General features: G+C 45.5%; 4 protein-coding genes and 1 long non-coding RNA gene across 8 annotated transcripts in view; 2 read left to right on the forward strand and 3 right to left on the reverse strand.

The window, feature by feature from the left end:
- Positions 1 to 237: 237 nt before the first annotated feature.
- LOC117654535 (tyrosine-protein phosphatase non-receptor type 13-like) lies at positions 238 to 5,954 on the forward strand. The gene is made up of 16 exons (XM_034401238.1): positions 238 to 409; positions 819 to 955; positions 1,042 to 1,243; positions 1,348 to 1,449; positions 1,549 to 1,796; positions 1,899 to 2,040; positions 2,135 to 2,335; positions 2,416 to 2,624; positions 2,704 to 2,795; positions 2,884 to 3,020; positions 3,110 to 3,290; positions 3,370 to 3,702; positions 3,798 to 3,921; positions 4,004 to 4,125; positions 4,266 to 4,434; positions 4,523 to 5,954. The coding sequence occupies exons 2-16, from the start codon at positions 822 to 824 to the stop codon at positions 4,806 to 4,808; spliced, it is 2,682 nt and encodes an 893-aa protein (XP_034257129.1). The 5' UTR covers positions 238 to 409; positions 819 to 821; the 3' UTR covers positions 4,809 to 5,954.
- On the reverse strand, positions 2,217 to 7,445 carry LOC117654539. The gene is made up of 4 exons (XR_004588320.1): positions 7,050 to 7,445; positions 3,119 to 3,202; positions 2,682 to 3,048; positions 2,217 to 2,458 (listed from the first exon to the last, which is right to left on the reverse strand). It is a non-coding gene; the product is annotated as an uncharacterized LOC117654539 (long non-coding RNA).
- Positions 7,446 to 7,452: 7 nt separating this feature from the next.
- LOC117654538 (ester hydrolase C11orf54 homolog) lies at positions 7,453 to 9,288 on the forward strand. The gene is made up of 7 exons (XM_034401244.1): positions 7,453 to 7,715; positions 7,835 to 7,933; positions 8,097 to 8,272; positions 8,363 to 8,527; positions 8,603 to 8,699; positions 8,778 to 8,944; positions 9,027 to 9,288. The coding sequence occupies exons 1-7, from the start codon at positions 7,640 to 7,642 to the stop codon at positions 9,198 to 9,200; spliced, it is 954 nt and encodes a 317-aa protein (XP_034257135.1). The 5' UTR covers positions 7,453 to 7,639; the 3' UTR covers positions 9,201 to 9,288.
- Positions 9,289 to 9,336: 48 nt separating this feature from the next.
- LOC117654537 lies at positions 9,337 to 11,642 on the reverse strand. Its single transcript, XM_034401243.1, has 2 exons — positions 11,159 to 11,642; positions 9,337 to 11,021 (listed from the first exon to the last, which is right to left on the reverse strand). Exons 1-2 carry the CDS (start codon positions 11,520 to 11,522, stop codon positions 9,544 to 9,546), a joined length of 1,842 nt encoding a protein of 613 aa, XP_034257134.1. The 5' UTR covers positions 11,523 to 11,642; the 3' UTR covers positions 9,337 to 9,543.
- A 392-nt stretch (positions 11,643 to 12,034) lies between these two features.
- Positions 12,035 to 18,597, reverse strand: part of LOC117654536 (rap1 GTPase-activating protein 1) — a 183,443-nt gene continuing 176,880 nt past the window's right edge. For all 4 annotated transcript variants that reach the window (XM_034401239.1, XM_034401241.1, XM_034401240.1 and 1 more), the window contains 9 exons: positions 17,775 to 17,945; positions 15,918 to 16,156; positions 15,683 to 15,834; positions 15,472 to 15,598; positions 15,194 to 15,359; positions 14,793 to 15,116; positions 14,603 to 14,700; positions 14,172 to 14,514; positions 12,035 to 14,084 (listed from right to left, as the gene is read on the reverse strand). In XM_034401239.1, the coding sequence (XP_034257130.1) occupies positions 13,944 to 14,084; positions 14,172 to 14,514; positions 14,603 to 14,700; positions 14,793 to 15,116; positions 15,194 to 15,359; positions 15,472 to 15,598; positions 15,683 to 15,834; positions 15,918 to 16,156; positions 17,775 to 17,945 (1,761 nt within the window). In that variant the 3' untranslated portion in view covers positions 12,035 to 13,943. The remainder of the gene's footprint in view (positions 14,085 to 14,171; positions 14,515 to 14,602; positions 14,701 to 14,792; positions 15,117 to 15,193; positions 15,360 to 15,471; positions 15,599 to 15,682; positions 15,835 to 15,917; positions 16,157 to 17,774; positions 17,946 to 18,597) is intronic.

An 18,597-nucleotide genomic window follows, 5' to 3' on the forward strand; every position in this document is an offset into this window, starting at 1 on the left:
GGGGCGACGCGACGGGCTCGGCAACGGGCCAGCCGGACCGAGGCGAGACATTCTAGCCTCCCCTTTGGTGATTGATCCGAAATCTTCGCATAAATCTAGACCCTTTTTAATTTCGATCGACCTCCTCGGAGGAGGTCTGGACTGACCACGTACTGTGTCCCTGCAGCGGCATCGCTTAAATTTTCCCGCCGGGCGGGTCCACCTGCCGGAGCTTTCTCATTGGTCACTGCAAAGGACACAGGAAAAAATGAGGAACAAAAGAAAGACCACTTGTTTGTTTGTGATGGGAGACCTTTGTTTTCGTTTGGGAAGTTGGAGTTTAATTAAGCAGAAAGTTACCAACGGAGTGGAATCATGTGATTCTTTCGTGAAGCTGTTTTAGTTTGTTTGCTGGGCAATCTCATTGATTGTAAGTGGTTTTGTGGTCTTTAAAAGATTTTGTATCCCCTATGGCGTCCCTTCGTAACCTAACCAAGACGATTTTCATTGGACGCTTATGCTTGTAACACTGCTCTGACTTATTCTATATTTTTGGGAGAATCGGCTTGTGTTTGGCTTTGTATTTCACAAACTGCCGTGCACTGCTGTTCTTACCCACTTGGCCTTTGGCAAAAACAGTGCAACAGGTGCATTTGCCGGGCTCCGCGTATCTTTCATCGCTTCATTTTCTGTAGATTATTTTCTAATCGTCTTTTATTCTTGCTCTATTGGTATTACTCACTGACTATGTCCCCCATTTTTATTCCCTTTTAAAAAAAATATCTGTCTTTGAGTTTGGTTTCTTGAAGTTTGGTTCTTATGAGTACGTATTGTTTCAGTTGATGACCATGACTGTAAACCGTTTCGATGCACCTTTAGCCCAGCTAGAGGTTGAACTTGAAAAAGCTCGTGTTAAGCGTAGGCTGATTCGAGAGGCACATGACATGCAAGGTTCCGTTGAAGACATCAAAAACATGTAAATTCAGTATTGAACCTTAAACTTGATAGTTAAGAGTTTCTCCCTGATTCTCATTGGTACTTTGTCTTTTTGACTTCTTGCAGGGTGGTCCCACCAGGTAGTTCACTTGATGGTGCAGCTAGGAAACATCCAATTCAAAGGGCACCCTCTCGGTTGTATAGAACTGTATTACCCGCTCAAGGTAATCCTCGAGCTAAATATTGCTGTCCCAACACCTGTATTGGTCCAGAATTTGTTGTCAATTCATCAAGTGCTGTTAAGCATATCCGTATGACTGACATTAAGGTATAATGTTATTTACATGTATTTATTTCTTTTTTCCTTTGCTTTTGGGTGTTTTGTCATTGTTGTAACTATGTCACTAACATTTAAACAAAACCTCACTATAGCATTCTTCTCAAATACGGCGTATTACTGTGATCCTTCTTAATGGCCAGAAATTAAAAGTCAGTTGTAACATTAATTCTATGACAACTGGGCAACTTTTTGAGGTAAACTGAGGCAATTATGAAACTGTCTGTCTATTTCATATTTGCCTTCTATTTGTGATGCAGGAAATAACCATTTTTAAAAATTCTTTATCTTTTTAGGTGGTTGTCAGCAGTGAGGCCATAGAAGACAATTTTACTCTTGGTCTGGCAGTTCTTTTGGGAGGAGACTTTGTGTTTCCTCCCTCTGATTTCCGCCTTAGCAAGGTTTCACCTGCAGGACTTTGGGATGAGTGCCGACGACCACATTCAAATGCAGTCTCAAGTTTACTCGAGCCATTCGGTGGACATCCTCCTTTAACCATGTATATGAGAACAAAATTTTTCCTTCCTAGCTTGCGAGGAATACGGTAATTTTATTTTTAAAACTATTTGCTTGATTGATTTTAATTGAATATTCCAAGTTTTAAAATTTGTGTTATACATGAAATTCTTATTTGACTGTGGTTCAGAAGCTGGAATTTAAAGCATCAGTTGTACTTGCAACTCAGACGATGCCTACTCGAGCAACAGTTGCGTAGTCCCAACAGAGGTCAACTATTAATTCTCATGGGATATGCCCTTCAGGCTGAATTTGGTGATTTTACAGAAAAGGTAAGTTAAAGTTTTGAATGTTGTTTTAATATCCATGGTGTTCGCTATCGCCCAACCAGTGTCATATTGCTTCAAATGTAAATTCTGAATGCAGGAACATGGGTGTGGAGATTATTTCTTAGTAGAGCATTACCTTCCTGATGGTGATTCTGTTGAAGAGTCCATTGTGCGCAAAGAGTTGCAGGCAGCACATCAAGAAAGAATTGGTCTTGACCCTGGCAGAGCTGAAGAAATGTTTATTTCTCTTGCGCAACAATTTTCGGAGTATGGCACACACTTTTACTCTGCCACCTCAGTGAGTAAAATTTTATTAAGCCTAAGTTGATTGTCAATAAATGTTTAACATGGTTTTCATTGATTTTTTTTTAAATGCAGGCCCAGAAGTCTGGAAGAGATGCACCAGTGTGGCTTGCTATCTCTGCAAGTGGAATAAGTCTACATGAATGGCGTGCAGGAGCGGTGCAGCGACCTGTAGCCCAAACTTATCATTGGAAAGACATACGAAAGCTGAGTTACAGTCGACAGCAATTTTGTCTTCAGCCATCAAGTGGAAAGAGACTTAAGCTTCGCATGGACTTTCGAAAGTATGGTGGTTGCATTTTTCTTGCAATTTAGTTCTTTTAGGAATTTCCAATACTCACCTGTAATTTGTGCTTTGTGTAGGAGTTACTTCACTTTCCGTCTTGCTTCTCTCCAACATCAGTTCTTCTTGAAATATAGAGCAGAACTGAGTTCTCTTCAATCAGTTGCTACTGGTGGGTTCACCTTCATTTGAGTTAGGTTAATTAATTCAAGTTTTAATGGATGTTTTTACTTTTTTTTTGTGTTTGTCCTTGGTTCTAGAATTTGGTGTTCCCATTAGGAAAAGTAATCTTCCTTATGTTGAAAGCCGAGAACCTCCAGATGTTGCATCCAAATCAGCATCATCTGATGTTAAATCAGTTCTTGGAGCTGTGCTCGGTCCAGTAAAATCACGACAGGTATGCAAACTACTATATCTTCTGGCTCCTGAAATGGACAGTTCAATGTAAATTGAAATAATTAATATTGCTCTGCATCTTGTTTATAGGTTGTTAACCTGCCCAGTCCACCAAAGTCTTCATGCCGATTCAGCCAGTTGGCCTGCATACTGGGTGCTGCTGTTGCGAATAATTCACACAATCTAGAAGTTATTCAAAACAAAGAAAATGAGCTTCCGACTTGGGTACCAAGGGCAGTGCATCAACGTAGTGGATCTTATGATTCAATAGGTATGTTAAGATACTGTATCAACATTCTACTTTGATTGTTATAGTTCCCTGTTTTCATATCTTTCAATTTTATTTCTAGGACTGTTACGAGATACTAGGCATGATTTTCGTAGGGTAGCCACCTCTCCATCTAGCACGCATGCGTCTGTTTCACCAGCATCAACAATTTCAAGGACGTCTGTTCAAACATGTTTTGGGATGATAGGAGGTGAAAATCGTACTCCAAGTTTCCCTCGTCGCTCAGGGGTAAGGATGGGTACCAGAGCATTTTCTCTGGGGAGCAGTTGCCAAACTCTTGCAGGAGCCACAGAACATTACCGCACTACTAGTGTGGGTGGTACCCCATGTGGAACTCGAACACCCTCAGAATGCTCTGCTCCGTCATCGCCCTATGCTGAAGCCTATGTAATAAGTAAGTCTGAGTAAAATAGAAAGTTCTTATGTATTGCTGCTGTTTTACCAGACAATTTCTGTGTTAATTAAGACTTTCTTTCTTTGACTTTTTAGATTCAAGCATCAAATCAGTTGATGAACATTTTCAAATGGATTCTCATGAATCTATAAGTGAATCCCTTGCAGAAAAGATGGGAAACGTTTCCTTTGAGGAAGAGAGAATCCTTCGCACAATAAGGTTTGTGTTGAGGTTCTCCTAAGCTGTTGGCTAAATGTTTGAAAATGGGTGAGAGTGATTATTAAACTTGATGCGTTTTCAGATTACAGAGAGATAGATTAGGTAGTTTCGGTATTGAAATTACCGAGGGGGAAGATGGTGGAGTGTACATTCAATCTGTTCAAAGAGGTGGAGCAGCAGCAAAGCTGGGAACTATTCACAGAGGTAAATGGAAAAAATTTATCTTTGATTTCTATTTGTTGTGTGTGTATTTTGCCTGTTTCTTTGTTTGTTTGTTTGCATGTCTCTTATTTCCTTTTTTTGTTTTATATTTTATCAATTTGCTTTTTTTTTCCCTGTTTCAGGTGACAGACTCATTGCTGTTGATGGGCATTGTCTGCTGAATCGACGATATGAAGAGGCTCTTCGTCTGATGCGTGCAAGTGGAGAGGAAGTAGAATTAGTTCTATCACAGGCTACTCAATTGACAAGTGAGGAAGACTTGAACCAACCATCCACCTCTTATCAAAATGGGTACGTCAAAAACACCAAACAACATTAGTTGCCCATCTTTTCCTATTACTTTATACAACCACTGTAATTTACCCAATTTTTGTTTAAGATTGATGAGACTTGCCGAATGCAACATCAAGAACACCCCTGTTGAGGAGACATATCTTAGAGATATTCGGTATCGCACTGAAGATTGTCCAACCCCACAGCACATTATGATGCCAAAATCTCTGCCTCAACCTCAAGCCCAAGCAACAGGGATCGCTATTGCTGCCCCATCAAAGTGGACTGCACATAAGAAGTACCCAGCACCTAAACCACCTCACATGAGGAATGCATGCTTCATTGCCCCAGTACCAGAAGATTGTATGGATATGCTTGATATCACCATCTGAACATTCAACCTAGATTGTTATTTATTTTAGAATCTGATGCATGAGCTGAGAGATGAAGACTGATGTGTATGCACAATATGTACAATATATCCGTCTTGTATCTTGTAGTAATCTTATCAAGTAATTCAAACATGTTTGAATATTTCCACCTTTTGTTCTACAGAGTTATGAGTGTCCAAACTTGTTATAGTTTTGTGGTATCCCACTGCCTGGTTCTCTTAGGACAGCAGATATCTGAAGAACGCAGTATTCCATTATAAGTTACCATTTGTATTCGTCCAATCAATTTTCCTCCTATAATAATTAAGTGCTTTTACACCAGTGTTGTTTTGTGCTTTCCACAACTATCTTTCTGTAGGGAGAAAAACAATGTTAAATGTATATTTATCCTACAAAAGCAATTGTAACAACCGTACTCTCTCGTGTTATTGAACACTTATCTGTTGTGTAAGCATTTTATTAGTCAACTCTAGCGTCTTTAGTGTATCTGGAATGTTGTTATTTTCCAATCCTTGGTACAAAACACAGAGTAAAATTTTATATTACTACTCTGTTATTTGTATCTTGTAATGGAAAAAAAATGGAAGTTATATTCTGGCTACTTGCTCTACCAGTTTGAAGTGTGATATAATTTTTTGACTTTGTAAAGCAAAGACATATTTTTATAAATTGACATAGTACTTAAAGTGTGTAACAGATCTGATCTGCGTGTTCTGTTTGCATTAGAAATTATTTAAATTATAGGCATATTAGACAAACCCTTTTTCATTGATCTGGACCATATTTATCTTTTATGCCAATAATTATTATAGCAATTCATTTTCAAGACTACCCTACCTTAGTAATAGTACGGTCGCACTGACTGACAATGAATGCAGAGCAACAGTCTTGTTTTCTAATGTTGGAATTTTATCTGTCCTCTCTCTTTTCTCATGATCTCCTGCTTCTGAGGATGCAGATTTGTTGTTCCTATTTTCCTAAGCTTTTATGTATGTTTTTATACATAAGTTTATGCCAATGTATAGCTTCTGTTAAATAGTGTTGTCTTGTACTTCTGACCCTTTTTTTAAATTTTATAATATTGTGTTTATCATTTGAGTTTTTGTACCATTTTTGTCTCAAATATAAAAGTTAATTGTGCTAGAACACTCTCCAATAACTCCAGAAGCCATTTTTGGGCGAGTCATAAGATCAATCAAAAGAGAACACAGACATATCCTAGAAGAGAGGATCATCGGGGAGGCCCTTCGCCCCGAGAGAGTACGGTGTCTCGGTGGCTCAGTGGTCGTGGTTAGAAGTACTTGGGTTCAAATCCCGGCTGGTATTTTCCGCTGCCGCGCTGCTTTTGCAGCAGCGTGTCAAATGGGTGGCCTACCTTGACGGTGCTTTGTAAAAGTGCCAGCACTTCGAGGCAAACCTGGACACAATGATGATAATAGACGCGAAGCAAACACTCGTCTTCCCCTTCCCCCTCTTGGGGCCCCTTCCCCTTCCCTCTCTAGGGGGATGGGTGCCAAATGGGTGGCCTACCTTGGTGGCGCGGCTAGCTTTCCCCCTCTAAGATTCAAAAGAGTTCCCGCCGTCGGCTCCCCCGTCAGCCGACATCTCTACCATCTCAGCCACTGCGCAGTGATGCGATCAATCTAAGAGTGATGCTACCAACCGATATCAACAGTCTCGCTGGGGAAACTGTTGTTACTCTTGACATTCGAATCTCAGTCTCTCTCATCGCGGCAGACATCTCTGCTCACTGAACCATCTGACAGCCGAAACTTGGCCAGCCCAAACTTAGACTGCTATGCATTCAAGCGGTCCACTGAGAAAAATAATTTCATCCCTGAGACGCGAACACATGTCCTCATTCGTTCGTGGCGGTCGCTGCTACGCTGCCTCTGCGCCGATGTCGCTTAAGTTGCCTACCTACAGGGGCCAAGTGCGACTATAGTTGCCTACCTTTCAGGCGGGTTTGCCCCCCGATCCGCCCTTGTGATTGGGTGGCGCCGATTATTTACTACTGGCCGCTCGCGGGGTTAGCTACCTTCCCTGACTGTGCTACCTGCCAAACATGTTCCCACATGAATTTTGACATTCCAACTCCATCGATTGTGCCACCCTGGCGTATCCTATCCGACCGCAAATTTTCCGCCGCGACGGGCCAGCAGTCTGAAAACCGGTGAAAAGCACTTTTGGGAGAAATGGAGGCCTCTGATTGGTCGAGACCGGTCACGTGACCAAACTTACAATTTCCAGTCCCTGGAGAAACCGCCTGAGAGAGCTCAGGGGTCGACCGCCAGAACCGCCAGAGAGGTCACGAGGAGGGAAGTTCGGACGCTCGACGAAACAAGGACCGGGGTCAATGGGGATGGCCGTCGACTAGTCAAATCGGCGAGCGAAGCCGCGAAGCTGCCCCCGCGAGCGAATGGGATCGCAAAGTGCGCCTGCGCTGGGCGGAAGGGGGAATGACTAGAGAGACAACAGGGAAAGGTGTGACAGGGGGGGGGGGGGCACTGCAGACTGCAGAGCCTGCAGAGCCCCCGAGGCCTTGGCGGGCCGGCCGTGGCGTAGCAGAAACGCCTAGTGACAGAAAACAGTCGGCAGCCGGCTGCTTGAGCCGAAACGTTTTATAGAACGATAACAGCTAGAAGGGAGTTAGGGCGCCAGAAAGATAAGATAGGAACGGGAGGAGGCGGGCGGCGATTGGCGAGCATTTGTTCTCGCGGCACTGCGGAGCACGGCGGCCTTGTCCTTCCTCGCCATTTAAAGGACCAGCCTCCCTTCAACAGGTGTCCTTGCGTCCTTGGCGCGCCGGCCGCAGTGAAAAAGCAGCTATCATGGCACAGAAGATGGCATCCTTGAGGATCGACCGGGCGCCCCTCAAGTGCCCCCCTCTAGAGGAGGTCGCATCGGGTAATTAATAGAGTTATCATTCTATGGACGGTGTTTGTTGCTTGATATGACACTTGCAAAGAATGTCAGTTTATAATTTGATTTAGAAGCTGTATTTGATTCTTGTCTTGTCCTTCCAGTCTTGTCCAAGGGACTGCAGAATGGCTTTTCACAAGTCTCCGTGGAGGTTGTTGATTGCCCAGATCTTTCTCAGCAACCGTTCACCTTGGCAAAACAAGGTTAGAGACATAAAATAAAAGAGATACCCAAAGAAAAATATAATTAGTTTCAGATGGGTTGCTGTATGACTACAGCCCCATTGCCTTTTAACAAAATAATAGGCATTTAATATTTTCTCTATCTGTTTGTACTTTTACTGAAACTACTTTAATTAATTCTCAGGTCTGGGCGGGAAAACTGCCCTGATTGAATCGGGTGGTGTTCCATTCCTGCTTCCCTTGGTACAGCGTGATAAGATGTACGACATGAAAGAATTTGGAAAATTAGCGGGTCTTGATTCATGTTTAATTATTGGAGCTGGGGCAGGACCTTGGCCATTTATTGGGGTCAACTGTGAGGTACGAACTTAAACCGTCATCTGTTGATGTATATATTTTTTTAGAGTGTGCATGACACGATAGTACTAATTTGACATCCTGTTGTTTCAGCTGATGGCAAATCTTGCCATTGATGGTGATAAAATTGATAATCAAAGTCGTATGGCCAAAGTAAGCCCTAAGGATTCTAGTTGTGATCTGCAGGTTTTGCCAAATGACGAAACTCGTCATGCTTTACTTGGAAATCTGTTCTGTTCTGAAGGGAAACCAGGAAAGGTAATCAACCTGATACTCCTATGATTTGAACCCTAGTATTTTATTAACTGAAACCTTCCAAAAACCACCATACAGGTGTTGAAGGTTCATTGCCGCAAGCGCACAGGAGAGGATGACTTCATTACAAGTGTGAGAAAGGTCTTAGCATCGCACTACAAAGATGAGCCTGTTGGTCAGTATTTAATTGTTGTAGCCAAAGTCAAAAATTCTTGAGTTTTTTTTTTCACTTTAAAATTTCTGTTTTTAATAGGCCTAGGAGGAACATTCCTACTGAAGGAGGGAAAAGCACGTCAGCACGTTATGCCTGATTTCTCTACCACACCTCTGCACACTGATGATGATGTCAATTCTTGGCTTAAATTCTACAACATGTCTGCCCCTCTCATTGCTGTGGGAACTCTCGTTTCTGCTGATCCTGTGAGTATAATTACAGTCAACTCAGAATACTTTTAAAAATTCTGAAATTGTGCAACTCACAATATGATGTCTGTCCTTTCAGGGCCTAGACCTGCGTGTTCAGCATTTCCACAGTTTCTCTCACCACGGAGAAGGCGGTCATTACCACAATGATACTACACCAGATACTGCTGAGTACTTGGCCTATTTCAACTTGGGGCAGTCCATCATTAGGGTTGATGCACCCATCGAAACTCACCACATAGGAAGAGACTGAAATTATCTTAGCACTCTTTAGTGTTAACATCACTAAAAATTTTAAGGATATTGAAAGTTTAAAATAAATGTAAGACACAGTTATAAAAGAGATTTTATTTTCCTGTTTGCAATACATAGGAACCTTGCAGTTTGGCAGTATAAAACCTTTGTACTAAAAAAATACTAAGAATCAAGCTAATGCAGCCACATTTGTCAGTTTACAACAATGAGTTGTACAAATCAAGGCATAGTGAGCAGTTATGATTCATTAACATTACATTTGGCAAAGAAAAAAGTCATTAAAAATTATGAAGTAGAAGTAATTTAAAAACTAATATAGAACAGTACAAAAAGATACATAGCTATTTGAAGAGAGCAGCATAAGTCATGTAACTGTTAGGGCCCATGAAATGACCCTGGTCAAAGTTGAAACAGGAAGACAGCTTCTGAAGGACTTCCACATCATTCACAGCATCATGGGCATCTTCATCAGATATTTGGAGGAACTCAGCAGCCAAGTGGGTCTGTGAGCACCTGTCAAAACGCCTTAACTTTGCCCTGAACAAAGGCAGGGTGTCAGCAAAGCCATTGACTACATTACTGAATTTGTCAACCAAGCGATGACGCTTAATCCAATAAGCCAATCTTAGGCTGTCAAACTCTATGCCATTGTGAGCAACTAATAGGCACTGTCCTCCTAGTCCTGAGAGATACTCATAAAATTTATCTAAAGCTTCCTTAATGGGCACAGAAGGTAAAAGCTGACCACGACGGTGCAACTGGCCATCTACATTAGTCATATGGTTAATTTTAGTAGCGGCAGCTGCAATTTTTTTGATTGGATTAACAAAGGTCTGGAAAGAACTGTCACCACACCGTGCAGCAAGCTGCAGTATATCACAGGTTTTGCCCAAGCCTGATGTTTCAAGATCATAAAAAACAATTTTTACAATAGGAACATTGCCTCTGTTGATGCTTGTGCTTGTATTGCTGTGATTCACTTTTATGATGCTTGTGCTACTATTGCTATCATTGACTTTGTTGATGCTTGAGCTAGTCTTCTGATCATTAACTTTGTTGATGCTAGTGCTGATAATGCGAGCATTGGTTTTGTTGAGGCTTGTAACGGTGCTGCAATCATCAACTTTGTTGATGCTAATGCTAATACTGCGATTAGTGTAAGTGATATAGTTTCTGGGATCCATAAAGTGGCCTTCATCAAACTCAAAGTGAGCGCACAGCTTCTGGAGCGCTTCCACATCCTTGGCAGAACCGTCTGTTATTTTAAGGAACTCAGCAGCTAATTGGACCTGGGAGCAATTGATGGAGCGATTTAGCTTTCTCCAGAATAAAGGCAGAGTATCAGCAAAGCCATTGACAACCTTGCCAAATTCATCAACCAAATGGCAGCACTTGATAGCAAAAACTAATCTAACGCTATCAAAGTCTGTGCCATTGTGAGCAACAAGGAGACATGGTCCTCCCAGTCCCAAGAGAAACTTGAGAAATTGACCTAAAGCATCTTTAAGAGGTACAGAAGCTACATGCTGGCCAAGGCGATACAATTGACCATTAATATTAGTCAGGTGGTGAATTTTAGTTGCAGCAGGTTCAATCTTTTGAACAGGATTAATGAAAGTCTTAAAGGAGGTGTTACCGCTCCTTGCAGAAAGGCTGAGTATATCACAGTTTCTGGCCAGGCCTGACGTTTCAAGATCATAGAAGACTATCTTGAAGAACGGGTCCTCGTCGTCGGGGTTGCACACGTAGACTGGGTGCGAATCTGTTGCCCCTTTGTTGAGTGGCGATTTGCCTGCGTGCTGAGGAGGGCCTGCGAAGCCTGCGAACAGTGCATGTGTTGGTAAACAAACCATGGGCAACATAACCTCTGCAGAAAAAGGCCCCAGCAAAAGTGGACACAATTGACAGTGGAGGGGTAACGCAAAATGGTACCTCCACATAGTTTTTAAAACTCACCAGCAGCATCTGCGGTGTTGATGTTGATAAGATTGAGCGTTCCCAGTCTCCTTCGGTGCACGTTGCCAGTTCCCACCAGATTCACCGACGAGCAGCCGTGACATTGGACATGCATGTCCGAGCCGCCTTGGTTTTCCTTTTCCAGGAAGCACAGGGGTACATTGCAGGAGGAGCATTTCGTATTGCTGGCAAATACTTTCTCTGGTGGTTTCTCTTGAGCAACGGGCGCGCATTGGGGCACCGGCACCGGCCGGGGAGCAGGGGCAGGTTGAACGGGAGCAGGTTGAGTCTTCCTCCTCCTCCAGTAGAACCGTTCATACGGCACAAAATTTCTCCAGCCACTCCAACGACGATAATAAGGCATGGCAGCAACAAGAAGTGGCAGTCAAAGTGGATGCACTAGGCACACCGACACTGAAGAACAGTTGTCGTGGTCGACAAGTGGCCTGACCACAATCCAAAATGGCAGGTGGATGGCGGGAGATCAGTCAGCTGTAAACTCGTCGTGCGGATAGTCCACCAACACGCACTCTGATTGGCCCAGCCTGCTCCTTGCGCCGCGCGGTGCATCCAATCAGAGTGCGTTCTGGTGGCTATACGCAGGATAGGGTGAGTGAGTTATGTGCAGTTTTGCGAGCATGGAGTATTTTCTCTGAACACTGGACAGTCGACACACTTTCACCCAATGACAGACAAATCAGATCTTTGCGTTGTGGGAGGTAGTTATGTAGGTCAATTTTTCTCAGCTTCATTTAGTTTTTAAAAACTATTTTATATTGTATTTGTGGTTGAGCTGAGTATTTGGGTAAGACAAGAGGGAAAAAAGGGGGGGGGGGTGTTCCGTTGGGGGGGAGGATGCAAAATGAGAATTCGGGATAATGTTATATAATTTAATATTCTCTCTTGAACTTGAAGTTGCACAGACATAAGCATCGACAAATTCTTCCATACTATTACACTGAAAATCAAATATATGTCAAGTATGTGACAGCTAAGCAGCTTGATTACTGAAATTTAAATTTTGGTACATAGCAAAATATCTTTTTCCCAAAATCCAAAAAAAATTGACACCAAATAAGCATAGTCACAGAAGTCACATCTTGCAATGTCATGTCAATCTTGGTTCGAGTAAATCAAATGTACACTTTCTTTGATAAACATCTATGAGGCACTTTATGAAATAATCTTTTAGGCAAAGTATACAGTTCAGGTCTTGAGGATATGGTAACAATTGATAAAGACCTTAACTATATACAAAGACCATTTGGAAACTGCTCTTGCGCACCAGGTAAACAAAATCTGCATCAAGTTATTTTAGCTTTCTGATGATGAATTATTTTGTATTAAGCAGAGGTATGCCAACTTCGAGACAACTGTCATGATTTCAGAGTGATTCACAAAAGATGATGGCTAAATTTCTGAGAAAGTAATTACTAGATGCAGAATTGAATATTGCAAGAACTACAGTAATACATACATAACTAGTATATACAAAACCAAAATTGTGTGTTACAATATATAGCCTTTGGGGGGAGGGGGAGACACTAATAATTCTCTAAGGAATAAAACAGGTAATTTTCTACTTTACAATAACATATATACAGCATACTATCAATGCTTACTGACTTGAGGAATGTTAGCTTTGGTATGTGCTTTATGTTTCAAGAGTGCATATGCGCAAGCACACAAACGTGCTAAATTGAACAGAAAAGTTGCAAGTACTGAGCTTGTTAAGTGTTTCCGGCATAATGATTCATATCATGAAAACCCAATGCATCATTTTGCAGGAAACAATTAGAAGCCAGACTCGAAATTTAGTAATTGAAATGCCACTCTAAGTTCAATGCAGAAAATTCTGCAAAATGCTGCAATTTCAGAAATGCTTTAGTCTATTGGTAAATAAGACAAAGTTTTCTCATCTCCATAATTATGATGTTTTCACCACAGAATGCTAATTAAAGCATGCAAAATGGTATTCATAGGACAAATACTTAACAAGGATGTTACAAAAACAATTTTCAATTTAATATCTTAAACTGTTATAGGATGCAAGAATATACAAGAAAGATAGACTACACTCAATATTAATATAACTTAGTGGTGAACTTCGAGTTAACAACACAATCAACAAGATATATATATAAAAAAAATCGAGAATCCAGATGAAAAAATATGCACATTACAATGTTGCATAGTCGTTTGTGCTTCTTATACTGCTGTTATTGGGTTCTGTAGTATTTATTTTGGGAAGATTCAAACAAAACCTGTTACAACTGCAAAAGATGAAATTCATCATCATGTGCTATAAAATATATATATATCTTCAGAAAGAAAAGAATTTTGAACTCATTGGATCAACAGTACGGAAACATCTAACATTAAGAAACAAAAATATATACAAACAACAATAAATTATTAGATCACATCTATCATAGAGTGTCAAACATGCTGAGTCTAGTACAGAAGATTTTCTGAGGTGTGCAACTGTCCAAACAATAAGCAATGTCTCTACACAAGGTAATATAGGAAATTCTTGTCTGTTTAGTGCACGCCAATGATATGAGGCATTGTTTCTCCATTTGACTAAACCTTCTGTTGAATTCAATTCAACCATACTTGTTCCTTGCATCAAAATGCTACAAATAATTTAGTTACATTTTTGCTCAAGTTCTGAACTCATAACACGACAAATCATCTAATCAAGATGCTGATTTCTTAACTGGTAAACATTAACTTTGGCTAGATCACATTCAAGTTTTGTCAGTCACAGGGCTTGCACACTAAGCTACACTGGCGATCCCTCTCCACTGCTTCCGAAGTCCTTCAGCATTTCTCTCAACCGAAGGATCTCTTTTGATGCAGCGGCCAGGTCAGATTGAAGCTGCAACTCTTTCTCACGTAACCGCTTGATATCTCTTTGGCAAGTCTGCAAAAGCAATTTAAAATTCAGGTCAGTTAGCCCAGTAATGTGTCACAAACAACGATTTAAGTATAATTGATAAGTCTAACTTACCACATTCTGCCGCAAGAGATCCAGCTTATCACACTTTAATCTGGTAACTTCTTGCCTCAGTGAATCTGTGTTTGGTTTGTCACCACAGCACCCTGTTCCAGTTTGAATGCTGACTCCATTTGATGGTACAATGCCATCGGTGCTTCCAGTTCCACTGCTATTAGTGGATCCACTTGTATTGTTACAGCTACAGGCATGACAGTGTGGAGTGCCATTGGGACCACTTTTGTGGGGTGTTTCAGCTGAAGACATGCTCTCTAGTCCTGTGTCGCTGTCCACGTAAACTGCTACATCCAGGTCCATGCTGTTCAATGATGATGAATCGCTTTCTGACAGGGTTACCCTGAATTTGAAAAAAGAAAGCCAAAAATTAATGTTTGGTTGGAACAACAATGGTCAGGAGTAGTTTCAAATTATCTAACAACTCTTACCTTTGAGAGCGATGTGCATACATGTCAGGACTGGACACAGGCGATGAAGGAGAACTTTTCTTGTTAGATGAAACAGACTTGGACTGAGACCTCACACACTGTAAAGTACCAGAAAACAAAAATCAGTTAAAATCATGAAGCAAGATGCTTGAAAAAATGAGCAGATGAGAATAAATAAATTTAATCTTACAGCTGGTGTAGTTCCTTCCGAACTGTTTCCCAGTGACGACTGAGCAATTTGAGCAGCAGAAGATTTTCGCATGCCGTTCTGATGAGTGGGGTTGTTGTTATTGTTGTTATTATTTAAGTTTTGTTCAATACTTTGAGACCTTCCCTTGGTAGAAAGTGCTTTTCTGACAGTATCAATAAACCTACTCCCAGCTCCACCACTGCCTTCTGATTTAGGGGTGTCTGGGGTGGAACTTGTACTTCCTGACGTTCCCCCTACAAAGCTTTGAGACTTGTCTTGCAGCTCATCCACCAATGACTGAAGGAGTGAAGAACGCGTTCGCAACTAAAACAAAGAAAAAAATATTATTAATAACTGTTGGATGTTACTCTAGGTGAATGAAAAGAAATGTATGAGCTTACCTCCAGCTTAGCAAACTTTTCTGCTTTGTAGCAGGCATTCTCTGCATTGATGAGCTTTGTTAGAAGAAACTCTCGAAATTCTGGCCCCTTCCTAAACACTGCTGGGCTAGGAAGGGCTGGGCCAAAGAATGGTACATCATCTCTCGCAGTGACACTAACTTTATACCTAGAGGAGAAAAAACAAAAGAATCTTATTAGATATGGGACTCACTTTGAGTTTGTTGCTGCTGGCTTTATTTCCCAACAGCCACTTTCGGTTTAATCTAGTCGGTACATACCTAGTGTTTGGAGTGTTGGGTTCCAAGACTTGGACCACAATGTAGGCATGTAAAAAGTGAGAGGCAATCATGTCTGGCGAAAAGGGTGTGTTGGATTCTTGAAAAACAACAGCTACAATGTCATTTCCTGAGAAAGGGACAACCAGATTAGAACAAATCCTTATGAAACCAGATCATCGGGATGTATTCTGAATTTACATATTCTACTTACCAATGTGCCTTTTCCGCTGCAGTTGCTGGGGGTCATTTTCTGTGTAAGGCAGCATGGTGGAAACATGGAACATGATTTCTCTGTCTTTGAACACATCATAAATGGCTTCGTCCCCGGTCTGTCCAAACTGAGTGTCCAAACCCCCTCGGTACCTGAGAACAAGAACAGCATTGGTCAGAACAAACCTTGCAGGACGCAGTGTAGTGGCGACTCTTCGCACCCCTTCGGAACTCACCCCTTGTGGTCCTTGAGCTGGATGCGGCGTCCCAGCACCTGCAGGAACTCTTCCAGAGCAGGGGAAGAGTGGCGGTTTGAGAAGAGCTGCTCCTCGGAGGTCTGGCCGAAGCGTTGGTACAGGACTCCGAACTTGAAGTTGGACACGATGACGTGCTCGTCGTAGGCCGCTATCAACTGGGAAGCGCGCGGACAGAGCACGGGGGACACACGGTCGACGGTCAGGCCGTCGTTCAGGAGCTGCAAAACACAGACGAGACAGAGCGTTAGTTTGGCTCAGCCAGGACACGGGGAAGTCCCTGTCGGTCCCAGTGGTGTCCCGTCGCGCCTACTCTTTGCCAGCCCCGCTGAGGACAACCTGCTCGTTCCACAAGAGCAGCCCTAGCAGCCCTTGCCCTCACCTGCCGTGACCACCACGCCGTGCCGGCGAGACCGGGCCAGACCGGGCCAGACCGACGGGTAGCGACGCAGCCAAGCCTTCGCCTCGCACGGAAGCACGCTTGGCTACGCACCATCCTGCGGGCAGGGCCGGGCAGGGCCGGGTTGGCTCGGCCAGGACAAGGCTCCCTTCGGCATACAATACGGGAGGGCGTGGGTGGGCGTGCGATACCGACCGGGGGAAAGGGAAAGAGTACCTCCCCCTACCGACACGACACACCGAAAAAAACCTGAGCAATAACACGGGTATTCAGCCAAAATAACACGGCAGGCCAGACAACGGCTAACGCGCTCCCCCAGCCAACGTGTACGACGTACTGCTTCCCGGGCTCTCGGCCGCCAGGGCCGGGTTCAAATTTCAGGGTGGTCACGTCGCGTCGCGTCGCGTCGCCGTCTCGGCGGGACGCGCGGCTGGGGCGCTTCTCGGCGTTCAAAGGAAGCTGCCACACCGTAAACGCGAAGCAGCGTTACTTCCGCGTGACGCCGTGCGGCGTGCGAATCCCGAACAGCATCGCTCCGTCTCGCTCGCGCCCCCACGAAACACCGCGAGTGCGACAGAGACGGAGCGACGACAACGACGGAATCGCTCGGCAGCCGCGCCAAGTTCGCCATCGCCACTGCAAGACCGCACTGCCGCGGTGCGCGGTATGCGCGCACGCAGCCGGGCCGCGAAGACGACGTCCACCGCAGAGACGCGACGCGCCTCCGACGAGCGAACCGCGTTACCGCGTTGCACAACCAACGCCACGCATCGCCTGGGCCTGCATCGCCGGCATCGCCCTGGCGCGACCGCCACCGCCATCGCAATCTCCGCGGCGTGGAGTCGGACGGAGTCCCGCAGAGCGGCGCCGCGCCAAAGCGACGCCAAAGCGCCCCGCGCGCCACGGCCCCACGGCGCACCGCGACGACTCATCCCGAAAGATGAGCACAAAAAGGCCCGGGGGGAACGCGAAGAAATAATGACCCCAGTCGGTCCTGGCGGTCCTGCCGGGCCGTCGCGGTGGTTAGCGCACCAATCGCGGCGCGGCGCGTCGTCCCGGGTCCTGGGCCCGGCGGGGCTGGCGGGCCGGCGTCGTTAGGCGGCGCAGCCAAGCACCGCGAGGCACGGGACGATGACGGCCGGGCCGCGACGCCCCCGAGACGCCGTCCCGCCACCGGCCTTTCTGCTGTCCTGCCCGCGCGGCCGCGGCCACGTGTCACGCCGTGCAGCGCGGCACCGCGGCAGTGCAGTGACTCAGCGTGCCGTCGACCCGTGGCCGCGTCGCCCAGCACGCCGTCGAGGCCCCGGAGGAGGCGGAGCGGGGACGGACGCCCGGGCGCCCCGGCGTCCAAGTCACGCGTTTTTGCGGCGTCCCGCTTGGCGTCCCGCTTGGCGCGCTGCAGGCTAATGCCGTCACTCTGTCCCAAAGGGTGCACCCACCTTGGCGAGGGCGGCGGGCGAGGGGTGCGCGGCGAGGCACGACGACGGCAGCAGCTCGTGCACCGTGCCCGTCCGCAGCCGCAGCAGCAGCCGCGCGTGCTCCTGCTCCACCTTGAGGGACAGCAGCATGGGGCCCAGGGCGTCGTCCACGCCCACCCAGTTGCTGTGCTCCTGCGACAAACAAAAACAAAACAAATACGTTAGTCGAAAGGCCGAGAAGAGAAGCGGGTCACACAAACGGGGGCAACGTCAAGCAGCCCTTCCCGCCGCGACGGAAGTTTCCTCGCGTCACGCCGAGGCGGAAAGGGGGGGGGGATGGAGGACACACACCACTGCAAGGACGGCAAACGGAACAAACCCGCGGCAAGGACTCGGCCTCGGCCCCGCCGCCACCCTTCGAAGGCCTGGATCGAGGAACCAGCCCTTGAGCGCGGCGCGTGTTGCCACACCGTGTGCTGCACCCTCCACGGCGACGAGAAGCCCGCAGGACACGACTTCCCACGCTCGGCCCCGCCGCCCCCGCCCGCCGCCCCCCGCCGCCCCCCCGCCCGCCCCCCGCCCCGCCCCCGCCCCCGCCCAGCACGCTTCCCCGCCACCGGGCGGCTAGGGGTGCACGCCACGCCGCCACCGCGGCCCCTGCGATACGACTCCGCGACGCCCACCCTCGCCCCACCGGAAACACACCGGAAGCCCGGCAGCCCGGCGCCACCACAACACGGGGTGGATGCAGCACGCCGCATGCACGGTGCGGCACACCGGACCGCACCGCCAAAACCAGGGCGGCCCAAAAATTTTTACCGCCGACTGGGGAAATTTCACGAAA

This window comes from Thrips palmi, unplaced genomic scaffold (assembly GCF_012932325.1).
Source record: "Thrips palmi isolate BJ-2018 unplaced genomic scaffold, TpBJ-2018v1 HiC_scaffold_10, whole genome shotgun sequence".
Taxonomy (NCBI): domain Eukaryota; kingdom Metazoa; phylum Arthropoda; class Insecta; order Thysanoptera; family Thripidae; genus Thrips; species Thrips palmi.

Excerpts from the sequence above, each read along its gene's own strand:
- LOC117654535 (XM_034401238.1), top strand. The coding sequence starts at position 822 with ATGACCATGACTGTAAACCGTTTCGATGCACCTTTAGCCCAGCTAGAG. Across the intron at positions 1,797-1,898 it reads CCTAGCTTGCGAGGAATACG|AAGCTGGAATTTAAAGCATC; the intron begins GTAATTTTATTT and ends ACTGTGGTTCAG. Across the intron at positions 2,336-2,415 it reads ACTTTTACTCTGCCACCTCA|GCCCAGAAGTCTGGAAGAGA; the intron begins GTGAGTAAAATT and ends TTTTAAATGCAG.
- LOC117654537 (XM_034401243.1), bottom strand. The coding sequence starts at position 11,522 with ATGCCTTATTATCGTCGTTGGAGTGGCTGGAGAAATTTTGTGCCGTAT. Across the intron at positions 11,022-11,158 it reads CAACACCGCAGATGCTGCTG|GCTTCGCAGGCCCTCCTCAG; the intron begins GTGAGTTTTAAA and ends CACTGTTCGCAG.
- LOC117654538 (XM_034401244.1), top strand. The coding sequence starts at position 7,640 with ATGGCACAGAAGATGGCATCCTTGAGGATCGACCGGGCGCCCCTCAAG. Across the intron at positions 7,934-8,096 it reads GTTCACCTTGGCAAAACAAG|GTCTGGGCGGGAAAACTGCC; the intron begins GTTAGAGACATA and ends ATTAATTCTCAG. Across the intron at positions 8,273-8,362 it reads TTATTGGGGTCAACTGTGAG|CTGATGGCAAATCTTGCCAT; the intron begins GTACGAACTTAA and ends CTGTTGTTTCAG.